The sequence below is a fragment of the Podarcis gaigeae genome (genome assembly GCF_964106915.1).
Source record: "Podarcis gaigeae genome assembly, chromosome: 4".
Lineage (NCBI taxonomy): Eukaryota > Metazoa > Chordata > Lepidosauria > Squamata > Lacertidae > Podarcis > Podarcis gaigeae.
Genome location: NC_139677.1, coordinates 69,087,985 through 69,105,448, shown reverse-complemented (window position 1 = coordinate 69,105,448; position 17,464 = coordinate 69,087,985). Strand labels below are relative to the sequence as shown.

The 17,464-nt window shown below is 38.8% G+C and overlaps 1 protein-coding gene across 3 annotated transcripts in view; it reads left to right on the top strand.

Moving 5' to 3' along the window:
* EPHA3 (EPH receptor A3) overlaps positions 1-17,464 on the top strand; it is a 207,389-nt gene that overhangs the window by 67,884 nt on the left and 122,041 nt on the right. For all 3 annotated transcript variants that reach the window (XM_083736308.1, XM_083736307.1, XM_083736309.1), the window contains one exon: positions 7,810-8,470. In XM_083736308.1, the coding sequence (XP_083592434.1) occupies positions 7,810-8,470 (661 nt within the window). The remainder of the gene's footprint in view (positions 1-7,809; positions 8,471-17,464) is intronic.

Sequence of the window (17,464 nt, the reverse complement as noted above, 5' to 3'; positions counted from 1 at the left end):
GAAGGTTAAACCACCTCCTATCCTAGGAGGAGGATTCTTGGTCTGCCGCTGAGGTCATAAGCAGGGCACGAGGGAAGATTGTATGGTTACCTACAAGAGGTCTGACCGGTGTGCAAATAGAGACTTTCATTATCGTCTCATGATGTCTGTAGTTTTGCCACGGAGGCACGATTCATCAAAAAGGCAAACAATGAAATCGTTGTGTGAGTCCCCCCACCTTCTGCAGGCTCAAACACAGGGGAAAGAAGTTAAACACACTTGTAGAAACATGCTCCCAGCAGGGCTACATTTTTTGTTTAGAGCTATACTGGGGGGGGGGGATCTCTGGTGCTTAGCTAATTTGTTTTTGACCTTGATGCAATCTGTAATCAGCTTCTTAGTGAGAGTTGATTAGATTTTTTTTTATCCTGTGAAATCCAGTATATAGATAACTTGAAAAAACAGATACCAAAACAAACAACCCACTAGCTTGTACTTTGAACTAATTGTACATTAAGTTTTGTGATCATGGAGCAGCAACAATAGCATTGATCAGGATTCTGTTGCTTTGCTTCACAATGTTCAGCTAAACAGGGAAGTGCTTTCAGAAGTGCTTGCTTCATTGATATTATTATTATTCAAAAAGACAAAAAACTAATAATAATAATAATAATAATAATAATAATAATAATAATACCCCGCCCATCTGGCTGGGCTTCCCCGGCCACTCTGGGCAGCTTCCAGCAAAACATTAAAATACAGTAATGCATCAAACATTAAAAGCTTCCCTAAACAGGGCTGCCGTCAGATGTCTGTCCTCTATTTCAAAAGCTTTTGAAAACCTCTAGTTTTCCACTAATTTTTCTTCCCCAAAGTTCCAACGTCTGCCCATTTTCAACCTACTCTTGCTTCTACCTCCTGTTTTCCTCACCACTTAGTAATAAGAACTTTCCCTCTTCTTTCTGTCCTTACTTAGTATAGATTTTCTAATTAGTCATCCCAAACAATTTAAAACTCTCTTCCCAACCTGAAATCAGTTTGTGATTTGAAGTATAGCCAGCAATTTTCCCCTAACTGCAACTGTCCCTTTTGAGGCTGCTCCTTTATAAACAGATGGACACAACTGGGAGCTTTCAGCTGCCCCAGCTGCAACAAGACATGTCTCTCCTGCATGGTCTCTGCAGCCACAGCTGGCATTGCAACTTTACCTCAGCCTAACCTCACCTCCATAGGCACATCTCTCCAATGTCTCCCAAGGCAGATGGATGACAACATTTATAAACAAACAAACCAATAATGGCTTAATCTTGAAGACTTGAAGCTTGAAGACTTGAAGCTATCCTTTGGTCCTCCAGATTTTGTCGAACTACACAATTCCAAACATTCTTGGCCAATGATTAGCTAGGGCTAATGGGAATTGGTATCCAACAACAACGAGGGTTTTATTTCAGCCAGAACTTGACAGAATTCAGTTCTGGCACCTCTCAGACGGGCACCATTGGCATTACTAGAGAACAAGGGAGGTGTTCATTGTGAGTTCCGGCACCTCTTTTTCTAGAAAAATAGCACTGCCAACAACTAATGGAGGACCATAGGTTAGCCCCCCTGCTATAAAGCATATATTAGACCAGAGCGTATCATCCTCCCTTTCCTATCCCAATTCAGTTGAGAATATGAAAATGTTTATGTTCAAATGAGTGTGGAAGTCATTTGGTAATGTCTTGTGAGCCATGTCATGCAGACAGTAATGGAAGTTTTCAGGCTGCTTTGGGAGCCGGTGGGGGTGTTGTTTTAATGAGCAAGTGCTTGGTTTTGTAACTGGAATCACTTCTTGATAGTTTGCTGAAACTGATAGATAACCTTCTTTGTTTCCTATTGGCAGTACAATAAATGAATCCACTTCATTCTTTATGTTATAGATATATAGAAGGCTTAGTTTTGCAACTGAAAATATCAAATGCATAGTACACACACACACAAAAAACACACACAAAAAACCCACAACCCTTCAGACATTGTGAAATTTGTAGTTAGGATGGATTTTCAAGCATATTTGTGTTTGCGGTTTTTTAGTCATAGGAGTGCTGATTATATTTATTAGCTCTAAATATTAAACAGCCGGCAGAATTCCATTGTATATAAATAAGACATTTGAGACTTGGAGGCAAGCCATTACTGATATAGCCAGCTGGTGCTTTTTAACAGTTTTATTTTAGTGTAGCATTAAGGAATCTCACTGTACATTTGATGGTATTTAAAATGACAATAGGATAATACGTATTCATTTGAGAGTTCAATTGTGTATATTTAGATTGAAAAGCAGGGTAGACTAAAGAAATGATATATTGTGCACCTGTTTGATGAAACCACACTCTTTGTTTCAGGCAGTAAGAATGTAAAAATCTAAGGTCCCCCCCCCCCCATGTTAAGTTTACAATGACCCTGAATTTCAAGTATTTTTTTATGATGTCCTTCAGTCCTTTCATACTCGCATGTGTTTCTCACTTTTGTTCCCCATTGATCAATGTGTTTCCTTAGAAAGATTTGAATTTTTCTTAAGTGCAGGATGTATTAAAACTGAAATTGTAGTCATTCCCCCCCTTTTTTTTACATTTCACCATTTCAAAAGAAGGATTGTAACCTACTTCAGAAAACTGACGCATGAGGAAATACTTGGTCAGGATCTAGCCAACCCCGCAGCCCCGTACCCTCCTGTTCCATATGGGGGGGGGGCAGAATTCCTTCTGTGCAGGACTTTACAAATAGCTGGGTGTCGCTTTGGTGGTCTGTTCAGAAGGCTGTGTCTCCAAAAGGCTTCTGAAAAGTCCCAATACACAAACAAAAACACTGCACATGGTGTTTTGAATTGGGGAGGAATTTTTTTCTGGCAGAAAAAAGGCCATGTGGGTTACTATCTCTTAGGTTTGTGCCTCTTGTGAAAGCCACAAAGACCTCCATTTCCCCACTAAGCCAAACGAAACCAGTCCATCTGTTCTTGATCTTGGTTTGAGGTGCCCACCTGTTGTCTTCACCTCTGACCCTGACATCATGCATTCATTAGATCCTAGAGCTGCATTGTCTCTGGTATTCATTGCAGGCTGCCTGGCAGCTCATCCACAAGGTTTTTGCACCCCGCTGGTGGGTCCTGACACAACATTTGGGAGTCACGCATTAAAGGGTTCTGTCCTTTTTGTTTACCATTTGTTAGGGCAATTGCTTGGCAACCACAAAGTGATATGAACAATCCCCTTGTATTCACCCAGAAAATGCATACTGTTCTCATGCAGGGCATCTGTAACGTGAGAGTTCCCCAGCCATTGTGAGTTTATAAGGTGATGTAAAGTAATTACACTGACAACAATAATGCCATGTAATTTGTCTTCTTCACATTGCCTATTTGGATGATATGTCTGTTTCCAACAGCATATCTGGAGCTTGTTAGTACATGTAGCAATCTTCATATTATATCAATATCTTCCCATCCAATTGTCATTTTTCTTCTGATTCCCCCCCCCCCCCCCGAGCTGCATGTTCGCAGTATGTTTTCTGTGAACGTGTCAGGTTCAGTTTAGTTCAGTCTATATTTTGTCACCAACTGCTATCCGAACATAAGTCTGACATGAGTATGGAAATAATTGGAGGTACTCATGCTGTCAACTCATGGCAAATGTACAATCCTGTACAAAGGATTATATGTTTCAAATTGTGAAAACAGTTAAATCTTTCAGTGTGGAAAAAGACATCTCCAAACTAACTGTTTTTATTAAGTCTCAATGGGAGTTGTGCCTTCCTCCTATCAAAATCCCGAGAGTATTTTAAATAGTTGTGATAGCTGCTAATGTTAAACATTTCTGTTGAACAGAGATTGGCCTCCAAATATTGTTGGACCACAACTCCAGTCTTCTTTTACCATTGGCCAGCCCAATGGGCTGATGAAAATGTATATTTTGATGGGGGAGATATTCTTTGTCCAGAGCTTGGTGCTGGGTTTGATCCCTGTGTGGGCCACCTGCTTATTCCTGAATTGCAGGGAGTTGGACTAGATGTTCCTCAGGGTCACTTCCAACACTACAACTCTACAAGTCTGTGAAAAGGACTGGGCAGATTAATGGAGGAAAAGGCTATTGATGACATAGACTACTAACCATGATGACTATGCTCTATCTTCACAGTTGGAAGCAGCAATGCTCCTGACTACCAGTTGCTGAAAACCAGTGCTTTTTTTGTCATATTCTGCTCCCTAGTTTCCCATAGGCATCTGGTTGGCCAATATGAGAATAGGGTGCTGGACTAGATGGGTCTTTGGCTTGTTCCAGTGGACTCTTCTTATTTTCTTATGAACAGATCCAAGAATTCCTGGCAGGAATTCTGTAGTTTTGAATGGCTTGCATATAATAATATACAAGCAACATTTGCTGATTCTTAAATGGTTCCTGACTTATCGTGTCTCAAGTTGAGAGGTCATACATGATTGCTGTGATGGTGGGGCAGTTAAACACTCTGGTCTCTCAAGCGCATGAGCCCAATTGATCAAATGGTTTCCATTGTGTACCAGGAGGGAACATGATTGAAAGTGCTGCTAGGGCATGAAGTCTCATAAAAAATCCCTATCAATAATGAATGAATGTCTCCACATAATAAGATAGGAATACACAAGGCTATAAGTCAATTTCAGCATTAAGAACAGCAGGGTCATTAACAGTTTTAAAAATGCTTAAAACCTCTTTTAGGGATTGCAAAATTATTTGTGTTGCACCATCAGGAAACGAGTGCAAATAATATCTATCTATTACAGATAAGATTGGAACCTGATGTTGTGTTGAGCAATGCTTCAGTGTTAACTGCTAGTTTGGGTGTTTTGCTATCTATTCAAATGGTCTGAAATCTCATTCTTCTATAATTTTACAGGCAATTTGGTCTTCATTACAAATTAATGCAGTGATAATAGCTCAATGCAACCCTTTGTGCAGAAGGTTTATACTGGTGATACTTGGTTTGTCATGCAATTTAGACCTCAGTATTCACCCCCTGGTGTCAGCGTGGCAAAATGAAAAATGTTGAACATGTTGAAGGTCTAGGAAATGCACTCAAAGGTGTATATTGTATTTCACTGCATGCCACTCACATTTTTAATGATGTAATGATAAAATAATTCTAAATCAAACTTAGTTATTATTAGAAAGCTAAATTTAGATGGCTGTTTTGATTTCTGTTAATACATAATTGCTCTCTGAAAACAGACTGTCTTCAAGATGCAGACAAATGATGCACAGATGTGTTGATATAAAGCTATACTGACAAACTGCAGAATCGTTAAAAACACCAAAAATTACTCAGAGGGGGAAAAGGCTGTTTAGGAATGAATGAATGGCTGCTTTAGAATAGGAGGGTGGAATCTGTGCCCTCAATATGTTGCTGGGCTCCAGCTTGCAATCAGAACTGGAAGTGGATCCATTTGCATGTACGTGCATCTTATATGTGAATTCACTAAAAGGGTGATTTTGGGAAAATTAGCAATACTGCTGTAGGGGAGCATGATGGCATAAAGCACAAGGAGATGGCATTAAAGCAAGCTGGTGTAAATTAAGCGAGTGCAAAGTTATACCAGATCCAAACTTCATTCAGCTGGGGCTACTGCTGCTGTGCTGTGTAATAGGCATAAAAGGTAAAGGGACCCCTGACCGTTAAGTCCAGTCATGGACGGCTCTGGGGTTGCGGCGCTCATCTCGCTTTACTGGCCGAGGGAGCCAGCATTTGTCCACAGGCAGCTTCCATGTGGCCAGCATGACTAAGCTGCTTCAGGCAAACCAGAGCAGCGCATGGAAATGTCATTTACCTTCCTGCCGGAGCGGTACCTATTTATCTACTTGCACTTTGATGTGCTTTCAAAATGCTAGGTTGGCAGGAGCTGGGACTGAACAATAGCAGCTCACCCCGTCGTGGGGATTCAAACCACCGACCTTCTGATCGGCAAGCCCTAGGCTCTGTGGTTTAGGCCACCCGTGTCCCTCTGTGTAATAGGCATAGCAAGCCTTTAAAAATACTGTTCTGTGCTGGGTTGCCAAGTAATTGAATAGGCCGAGGAGCCAGCCAAAGTCCCTACTCTCTTGTCCTGTTCCCATTCCATCCCCATCAGCTGAGCTGGGCTGAGAAAGTTATGCTAATGTATCTTTGGCTGAGACAGGGTTGGGTATCTTGTCCATATCTAATAATATACCAAATGCCAATCTATAGCTTTGTTATATAACCACGTCACCCAAAAGGATTTCAGATCTACAAAGATAGGTGAGATACAGCTGGGCCAAATTACCCTTTAAATTGAACTCCTGAAAACATAAACGTGGCAGTTATCAAGAATTATGTACCTTCACGAAAAGCAGAAGGAATTTAAACTTCCACCAGGTTAGTGCCTCCATAAATCTACCATCAACATGAGGAGCCCAGTAAACATTAATTTCACACTGCATCTTTCAACCAGTGGCCTCAGAATTTAGACATGCCTAATCTTGACTCCAAATCACAGTTCTCCATTAATCCCAAGGATTTCACTCATGAATGAATTGCATGGTTTTTGCTCCTGCTTGCATGTTAGTAAGTAGGGACAAAAGTGCATTCCCATTCATTTAATGTAATAATTTGTTCTCTGCAGTTAGAGAAGTAAATGATTAGCTTTTCAAATAAAACACATATGCAAAGTATGTCACAAAATAGACTTTCTATATCTAAAACAGGTGCAATTAGTCCAGAGCCAAGTGTCCTGAATTACCTATTGTCACGCAGGCAATGCATATGGATATATTTTTACAGAAAGAAGCAGATGGCACAAATGCTTGTGCTGCTCTAAATTAGAAAGCCAAAAGTCCGACAATGAATTAAGTGCATTTACATCCATAAATCTCAGAGGTTTTAAGTTTGCTTAATGCAATGTTGGGCTATGGCCTTAGAAGTGTATTCACTTACACAAAACATTGAAGGGCCACCAGGATCATGTACCAGCAACACATGAACAGTCTTCAGGCGTCTTCCTTTTATTGAAATGCAGCAGAAGGAAGATGCTAATTTCAAGTTGGGGGGGGTGCTTAGCTCTTCATCTGCAGGCTATTTTCCAGCTGAAAATAACTTCACTTGTTGTTTTACCATTACAATCCTCATGCCCTTTATCATTAACTTTTTCTTTTCAGTATTTTCTTTTAAGTAGGTAATGGTAAATCTAATTGTACAGCTGTGTCTGTTGCTTCCAAATTGTTTTATGGTGGCATGTTATCTTTTTTAAAACTTTGCTGTGTTATATATTATACTATATTAATTATATTATATTATATTAAATAAATATTTTGCAGCTGTGGTGTGTTTGATTGTTGGGTCTCTAGAGCCAGGTTGCTAAGACTGGTCTGCACCCAATTCCCCCAAATGTTTCAAAATGTTCAGAAAAAAGTAATGCTGTGCTCTTGAGACTGTATTACTTCAGATTGTTGGTAGAAAACAATGTGATAGACATCTCTTCTACACAAACATTACCCAGCCTGTCATGGAGAATTACTCTATCCCTGCCTTCTTCTAGGTATGCTTAAGTGCCCAAATTTTGGTACAGTCATGTTATTTTTTTGTGTGCATTGCAAACCTGCAAGCTCCTTCCCACATTCCACAGTATTGTGAGACATTTTGAAGAGAGTTGTGTCATGTGCTTTTTCTAAAAATATACCTTGACTAAGACTTTTCTCTAACTTTTAATTGAAAAGGGGATATCAGATCATTGCTTGGTAAATTATCTGTGAACTTGCTGTTATAACTATTTTTCTCCAGTAACTATCCTTTTATTTATGTTTTCAGTGGGAAGAAATAAGTGGTGTTGATGAGAACTATACGCCGATCAGGACGTATCAGGTTTGCAACGTTATGGACCACAGTCAGAACAATTGGTTGAGGACAAACTGGATAGCACGTAACTCAGCTCAGAAGATCTATGTGGAACTCAAATTTACCCTGAGGGACTGTAACAGCATCCCACTAGTTCTGGGCACTTGCAAGGAAACTTTTAACCTGTATTATATGGAGTCTGATGATGACCATTCCGTCAAGTTTAGAGAACATCAGTTTACAAAGATTGATACCATTGCTGCCGACGAGAGCTTCACTCAGATGGATCTTGGGGATCGGATTCTTAAACTCAACACAGAGGTCCGTGAAGTGGGACCTGTTAGCAGGAAAGGGTTTTACTTGGCTTTTCAAGATGTGGGTGCGTGCGTTGCCTTAGTGTCGGTGCGAGTGTACTTCAAGAAGTGCCCTTTCACTGTGAAGAACCTGGCCATGTTTCCAGATACAGTCCCTATGGATTCCCAGTCACTGGTGGAAGTGCGAGGTTCTTGTGTTAATCATTCCAAAGAGGAAGACGCACCCAAGATGTACTGCAGTACAGAAGGAGAATGGCTAGTTCCCATTGGAAAGTGCTTGTGTAACGCTGGCTATGAAGAAAGGGGATACGCCTGCCAAGGTAATCTGTTTGATAGTTTCTACTTTTGCTGTTGGTGAATTGCTTTCCTTTCCTTTATAAAGTGTTCCAGCAAGTAAGTAAGGTTAAAGAGAAAAGTAATCTTTTAGCATGGCTTTTTTATTTAGTATACAAAATGCATTCACTTTTTCATTTCCTGCAGTTGTACTTGCTGTTTTTAGTTCTATTGGCTACGCTGAACACTTGATATTTAATCTCATTGGCTTGCAGACAAAGCTTTGTATAATAGGGCTTCCACTACCACTATTTACTACAGCCTCTTGCACTGCCAAAAAGGTCTCTTTTGGAATGGTTTACAAACCAGCTCAAGTGGCTGTTGGTGGAGGGAAATTGCAGAAATTGGAGACACCATGAGACCCATAGCTGGGTCTCATAGGATCCCAGCTATGGTATTATAACCTGCAGTTGCCTTAATTTTGTTAAGTGCATCCTAGAAATCAAAAAGATGTTGGGTGTTCTCCTTTTCAAGCTGCATGATACAATGCTCTTGTGCACTTTTTTTTTTAAAAAACCAGCTGCTTCCTGAACCACCAAATCCCTGGATCCTTGTAAGAGAGGCAAATAACCTTGAGTTATGCCTACCTGTGGACTATGCATGGAAGGACAAGTCTGCAGCCCCTTTCTTTCGGAACAGAGCAGTGTGATCCCTAATGTGATATACCTGCAATCAATTTCATTTTAAATTCACATATTCCAAAGTTTTAGGCAGGATTATTTCTTCGTTCTGTCTGGAGGTTCCATAGATTGAAGCTATGACGTTCATGTATGATCTGGTGTCAGGCTATGGCCCTTGCCCTTTTTAATCTCTTGCCATGTCTTTTACTCCTGCTCTTTGTAGATACTCCGACAGCCAATGGAGATCAAGGTTCTTGATTTTGTCTGCTGATAAGTTGCTCAATGAACTCTGTGTATGTCTCTTTCAAAGTGCAGACAGAGGTGCGCTCTCCTCAGGCATGTTCATTGTTGCTATGTTGTGAGTACTGACCTTAGCAGAGGCAGAGATACCTTGGACAGTTCCATGCAGGTATCAAGCTGGAGACTTCATGAAAGCAGAAATCAGATGTTGATTCAGCAGCAGTTCTTCCTTCACATGGAAGGCCCAGCCAGCTTTATTAGTCATAAGCTCTGATGGAGCAAGGCTGGTGTCCTCTGAATCAAAGGAGGACAAAACAATGGTCTTAGGCCAGAAAACTGGCACCACAAGTACTTCTAGTTGGTTATATGCCTCAGAGGTTGTCCCTGAAGGAAATTATCTCTCCTGCTTTAGATTCCTGGCCTCTGCCCCTGAAGAGGAAAAGTCTGACCCCCTGAAACACAGCAATTGCTGAGTCAGTCACACGTGGAACTTTGCCACACCAAGCAGTTGCCTAGTTTGTTTCTCTGGTTAGATTGGTGCTATCCTCTCCTCACAAGACAGAGCAAGGTTCGCCTGGCTATTAGTCCAAACTCCTTTAAAGAAGCTAGTGTTCTAAGATGGGGAGTGTGAGAAGGAACTAGGAGGACAGAAGGTGATTCAGGTTTACCCTTTCAAAAAAGAATGCAAATAAATGTATGCTATTTTTGCTTATTCACAGATATATACTAAAAGGATTGCAATATAGGAATGTGATTTAAGAAAGTAGTTATTGAATTTTACATGTGTTTTTAAGGTTTTTTGTTTCCACTATCAGGAGTTAGGTAAAGGCACATAACTCTCTCCCCCCCCCCCCGGCCACCAGAAATAAGAAATTATTTGTTTTTCAGAGCTTTTAAGTTCACACCTTCTTCAGCTCTGAGTTTTTGAATGTTTGTATGAAAAGAATAATAGATTAATTCCATTTTAGGGGGTAGTGTAGATCCAACCAGGCAAGGCTAAATTTATTGCTCAAGCATTAATCTGTTAAAAGTGTCAGCATGGCACCTGGGGACAAGCACATGTATCGCTAAATGTTTATACCACTGGATGAAGCCTGTTTTCAGACACTGCGTATATGAGCAAAACCTGCTGACTTCAGTCAGCAAGAGATTACTTGTGCCCATGAATGCAAAATATAAGAAGCAGACTCTGATCCTGCAATCAAGTCCTGGCATCCAGTGGAGCTGGCCTGCTTTTTTGATTTCCATTCCATTTGTTCATCAAGAGAGCTTTGTATGAGCAGGCCATTAACAAAAGTGACAGGGCGTTCTGGCCTGCTCTGGTTTTACATACTACGTCCTGCTGTCCTGACAGCTTTTATCAAGGCCCAAATTTGTCAAATATTTTCACCAGGGTGTGATTTAAGTGGCACTTTAAAAGCAGTTGGTAACCCAATCCCCTCCTGCTGTTGACGTCAGTAACACAGCAGGAATCGGAAGGCTTAGAACCAAGTTAATATTTTCGCATACTTCTTAATGGACTAGTTGTGGCTCAGCAGTGTTCTTCCCATGTTGTCCCCCACCCCAAGTTAAGATGATTAAAATAGTACTTTTCTAGACAGAGCAGGCAAGAAACAGGCATGTAATTAGTGCATTTAATGATGGAGGGGGATTCATGTGAAAGTAATACTACCTAGCCTAGGTAGTCAATGAGAATTGTTGGCAGAAGAAACCATTGAAACAGGTGTGTTTGTTGGTTTGCATCTTCACATCTCACTTCTTTGAGAAGGAAGGGAACTCTAGCTGGTTTCTGTGAATATCATTTCTTTGCACCACAGCAGCATTTATCAGATTCTGAATTTTCCAAAACCTATCTTTATAGTGATTGCACCACAAATTCTCCAATATAAACCAATTCACATTAGAGCAAGTGATAGGAAAATTATCAAAGAATGTGAAGAAAAGTTGGTGATAATCAGTTCAACAGCATGACGGCATGAGCTTTCCCAACCCTTTTTGAGAATTAGGCGTTGTAATTAGTCCAAGCTGAGGATAGTGAATGAAAGTTCACATTCATTTTGAAAGAGTGGCATAACCACAAGCATGATATATTAGCCTATATAGCTCTTAATTTGGGTTTTTTTTCAGGAACATTTGATCCTGTATTGATGTCACTAGTGTTTTACTTTTTAAACTGTGTGGTATTCTCTCTCTCCCTCCCCATCAATCTGTACTAATAGTAATTTTATTCTGAGTAGGGGGGAAAATGTAACTAAAGATAGGTTTTGGGGAAATTTTTCCAAACTATTGTTAAATGCCTCAAAGCCACCTTCGTCTCAAGCTAATGGAAGTCATTAATGGTAGTCATTTTACTACGTCATATATTTATGTTTCAAAATATTTTATAATGTGTAGACTGATCATGTCTCTTTATAGCTAGTTGTGCAGAATTCATCTCGCCCCTTTGTAAAAATCTTCCAAGCTTTGTAGGTTAATCTCTGGTGGCATGTGTTCCCTGCTTAACACAACTTGAATGCACTTAACATTTTCGCAAACCTATTATAAAATTATAAATCATGGAAAATAATATTAATACATTCAACTCCTGCTATGTTTACTATGCTATAAAGCATATCAGTTTGTTTGGCCATTTATTCTCTTCTCTAAAGTCTGTTTATCAGATTATTTTCAAAGGTCAGAATGAATAAGTAGCATTTGTCTATGAAGCTGAATAAACCAAGATACTGTTATGGTTTTCTATGTAACAAGCAAGACAGACAGACAGACAGACAGACAGAGTAGCAGACTTGGGTTCAAGATTAAAACCATCATGTTTCCAAGCAAGGCACATTTCCCCCCTTCATTAATTCTTTTAATGTTTTCTTACTTCAAATAATGTTTTTCCTGAACACTATGAAGACCACTAGTATTTGGTTAAAACAATCTGCACAGTTGTACACCAGAGGTAGGGATCATGTGGTTGTTCAGATATTGCTGGACTACAACTCCCATTACCCTTGGCCATTGGCCATGTTGGCTGGGGCCATGTTTGCCTGGTGCCTAAAAAACAGATAAAGATGATGTCAGGCATTTTTCCCTGGAGAGAATATTCCACAAGCAAGGAGCCACTATTGAGAAGATCTGCTGTTGTGCTGCCAGCTTCCAAACCTCCCATGATGATGTTTGCAGGCTCTGGGGCAGTTCATGTGGGTTATAATTCCTATCTGCCTCATCCCTGAAGGGCTTAACAATATTAAAGTATTTTAAAAATAAAACAGAGAATATGATGCCCAGTTATTTTGATCTTTTTTTAACCTGTTGATTTCATTAGAATCATAGTGGTTCATAATCTATACAAAAGTAATTTTAGGAATGGAGTTAAATCACATCATTATTTGGTAATGATTTTTCAGTCATAGTTTTTAAATACTATTTTAAAGGAAGCTTGACTAGGATTTTAAATAATTCTATATATGGTTTCTATTAGCATTTGGTTATATATAAAGAAGCAACCCTAAACCAGTTAGGAATAAAAAGCTGATTTTTCTGTTTTTACTCATTTCTAATTTTAATAACTTCAGTTTTTATCATGCTGATATCTTCCAAATATACATGAATGAGCCGTGATTATGAACTGTTATATACTTTTTCTCAGAAGATACATTTACACAACCTAGATTGATGATTGGCTAGGATATGTGGTTTGCTATTGCTGTGAAATACTGGAATGCATTATCCAAAAACCTGGTGCATGACCAGTAAGTTTTGCCATAGTTTATCCAGTAGATAAATGGACAAAGACATGCTATTTTTTTCTTGGAAGAGGCAAGAAAAGTGGGTTATATCAGCTTCTACTTGCTCATTCCCATCCTATTTGGAATTAAACATTTTAGAACTGAACATATTGCCATAGTGGCTATTTTGTGCAGAATTCTATTCAAGAACATTTGACCCATTTGCATAATAAATACACTTTAGAGGTCTTGCTGGCATATCTTTCCCTCTTTTTCTTAAAAAAGATTTTGTCTTTTAACAGCACAATGCTGTGCATATCTACTCAAACATAAGCACAGTTGAGTACCATGAGATTTGCTCTCAGGCAAATGAGTATAGGATTGCAGAAAATTAAGCTCTTTTAATTTTTGAAAATACCTTGACCACATTGGCTAAAAAACAATGAGACTGAAGATGAAGACATGAGATTAAATTCACAGCTACATTAAGGTTGTATTGAGTCATATATCAGTGCACACTTCCCCTTCTGAGTAGGCTCTTCCTCAATTGTGCCTATGTTTAGAGTTGTCAGATGGTCCCTCATTAGTTCCAGAGTTGAATGTGTAAGAACTAACAAGGGTTTGCATTACAACACTGACAGCTGTTACAAGACTTTGATAGAGAGCAATTGTTGTGAGCACTGTACATTTTGATAATTGATTAAAATGCTCACACAGATTGAGCTGTCTTGAATGATCAGCACAAATAGGCAGGGTACCTAACTTCTGTTTCTCTCTTGAAGTAACATTGTTGCTCAGATATGTTACCAGACCTCTAAATAACCACTAATGAAGTGGTTATTATAGCAAAACAAAATGTCCATATATGATTCAGGGAAATTCATACAGTTGACTTACTTTATGAGAAATCAGGCTTAGAACCATAGTGATTACATGTTCCCTTCCATTAAGTCATAATCTTCTTTTGATAGTCTGTCTGCTTTAACAAAATAAGCTGGTCACATAATAACTGATCAAAATATCCATTTTTTTAATAGTATGGAAGGATTAGGAGGAGATGTCCAAGAATTTACTTGTAGTTCCACCATTAAACACTGATAAGCACCACCTGATTACAAAACAGTTGGTCTGCAGCAGAATGAAGAAGAAAACTTCTCTCAAGCAAAATTTTTTTACAGATCCTTTAAAAAACAACAGAGCAAAGTATCTTATTGACAAACATCTATGGGTTCGGTGGTTGACTACTGTAAGGTTAAAGTCCGATGTGATTACTTAGAGCAGCTGCTCTTTGACAGGAAGTTTTGCTTTCCACAAAGGAAGGGAAAGCCATATGGTGAAGCTGAGCATGACCAAGAGAGGCGAATCCCATCAGTGATGTGGATGTGGAGATTCACCCTTTAATTGTCACTTTGTTTTTCAGATTTTTGTGTTACTAATCCTGGTGGGATGTCTAGAGTGCTTTGATTGTTTGTTAAGGGCACAGGAAGGTAGATAACCTCCTGGTTCTCTCAAAATAAAATCCAAAATGGGTAAGGCATAGAGGAGTTCACACCTTCCCTAGGTATTGCATTGTTTGTACCTTAGTAGATGAGCCTGTCATTTCACATATTTGGAACCCTTGGTGGGGGGGGGGCTGAGGACTTTACAAGTAAAAAATTAAGATAATACACTTAAAATAAACACAGCTTAGCTGGAAACATAAAGTTTCTAGAAAATATGATATATTATCATAATCTCCAATTCAAAATAAAATACAAATCTTTCCAATTAGGCACTCTCTTTTATTACTTTTGTTTTGTTTTTCCAGGCTTTTCATTCTTAAATGTTTTAATCTGGAGCTGAATTGTTCTACCTGTTTCTTTCATTCTTTAGTTTATTTATTATGTTGTTTTTAGTGTATACATTCATAAAATAGTTTGATCAAGCCATCTTTTATATCTCCCATGGGGATTTTCAAAGGCATTATGCATAATAATAATAATCTCCATCAGCTCGTATCAGAGAAAGTAGCCCTTTTTTATAAGAGGATTTATCCATCTTAACTCAGATGCAAAGTACACTGATTTTTGGATTGGAACCAGATGTCCTGTCATAGACCGACTGAAATCAATGAGACTTAAGTTAGCCTTACTGGAGAGAATTGTAGCCTTGGAGATCATTAAATGCATCTAAGCAGAACCTTTGGCTGATATTTTTATTTTAGTTATATAATTAGGATTTATATACCTACCTGAGATGAAATTTGAAGTTTATCAGCATGAGGGAGGTTGGCTCATATGTTGCCACATTAAAAATAAGACATAAAAATGGATGTCCATTCACAGAGGGAATTGTTGTAATGATTCTTGCCAACTACATTCACCAATTCCTTGTAATCAGATATATTGTATGTCTGGACAATAATCATTTCTGAAGGGTCAGTGTGACACTGCTTCGGTTGCCTCCTTAATGCTAGGCATGTCAGCCGTCCAAATTCTTTTATAATTAGGGATTACTGCATAGCACATCAGTTACCCATCTGTCAGGAAACCTGCCATCTTATTTAAGAAATTGTTACAAACTCTTGACAGTAAAGATTTAATGAAGTTAAAGCAGGAGGGGGGGAAATCCTCCAGGCTGAAATCAGCTCCATATTGTATACCCCAAATTAAAATCATGCATACTTTCTTTACATGTGTTTTGTCTGTCACTTGATAAAGAAGCAAACTGTGACTATATTGCCTATTATGCCAAATCCATTCTGCCTCCCATTTCTTATTCTTCCTGATTATATTTATTGCAAATAGAAGAGTATTAGGCTGAGATCTGATATAATGCAAGAGGGTGTCTGCTTGTCCAATGGGACTTCATTTCCCTCTCCTCCTCCTGCAGGCCATTGTGTCTCCCCCCAAAAAAATCTGTTCCAGAGGGTTGGGGGCACATGCAGATTTCTTAACATCATACGCTGCTGCCCTTACACTGGCAGCACTGGGGGGGGGGGGAATGGAGGTTAGAGTGCAGGAGGGGCAAAGTATATATATCAGGGTCAGCCTTCATTCCTCCTTTATGTTAGCTTTCCTAGTTCAGAGGTTGAGAGAGTACAAGATAGTGCCTTTAGTGGGACTTTCTACCTGTACTCAGCATCTGAATTCTCTCTGACAGGCAATAGGAATACCTAACAATACTAGAAACTCTTTTGTCTCCCTGTTATAGATTACCTCAGAACTCATTCCAGGTGAGGAATGAGGTTTACCCTGGCCCTGTCATTCAGATACATATCTATGTCTTGAATTCTAGAAACCATTCATAAAAGACAAGGAGCAATCCCTCTTTTTTTGTAAATAATTTTTTATTAGTTTTTCACAGTTACATTTTCCCAAATAAAAACAGTAATTAAGTCACATTTCTGCCAGATCTGAATTTATACAAATACCTTTTCACAAACCTTCTCTTTGAGATTCTTTAAATCTCTGGACTTCCCTCCATACTCTCTTCTGGTTCCTTATATTAACCAAGTTCTTCTGCATATCAATTCTTAAACTTTTTCAATTATTATTACCCTTAATTTTATCTATTTTTCTGTTGGTTGCATGCATTTACTTCAAACCCTGCCAATGTATCAACCTGTTTACAGTATTTTTGCACATAAACAATAAATGATTCCCACTCTTTTTTAAACTTCTCGTTGTCATAGTCTCTGAGCTTTGCCATTAATTTTGCCATTTCTGCAAAGTCCATTAGCTTGATTTGCCATTCTTCTTTCGTCAGTATCTTTTCTTCCTTCCATCTTTGGGCTAACAATATTCGGGCAGCTGTTGTAGCATACATAAATATTTTATTTTGTTCTTTGGGGAGTTCAGTTCCTATCAATCCTAGTAAAAAAAGCTTCTGGTTTTTTAACAAAAGTTATTTTAAACATTTTCTTCAGTTCATTATAGATCATTTCTGGGGAAGGAGTAATCCCTCCTGAGTTTGACATGATGTGTGGGTTATTTGTTTAGATGTAAATCCTACACTTTGCTTTTTCTTAGGTTGGTAGCTGAAAGTTTTCATTATTGTTTTTAGTACTGGCCTCAGAATAACAGGCGGATGTAGGTTACAGTCATTCCTGTTTTATATATAGGTAGATGAAACAATCAAAAGTTGGGTTTAGCTGACACAGGATTTAGTAAAGATTAGATGACTGCAGCCAAGCTTGCATAGGACTTGGGGGAATTTACAGTTGCTGTCAAGGTCAAAAGCCTTGTGTAGTGTGGTGTGTGTGTGTTTTAAAGCAATTCCCACATGCAGAAAAATGCTGTATAGACAAGAGATTGTGATGTGACACAAACTGTGCAGCGTTCATATTTATTATTTTTTTTATTTTGTTTTGGAAAAGAGAAAGATGATTGACAATAGAAGATAGCGATTCTGTGGTGTTTGCTTTTAA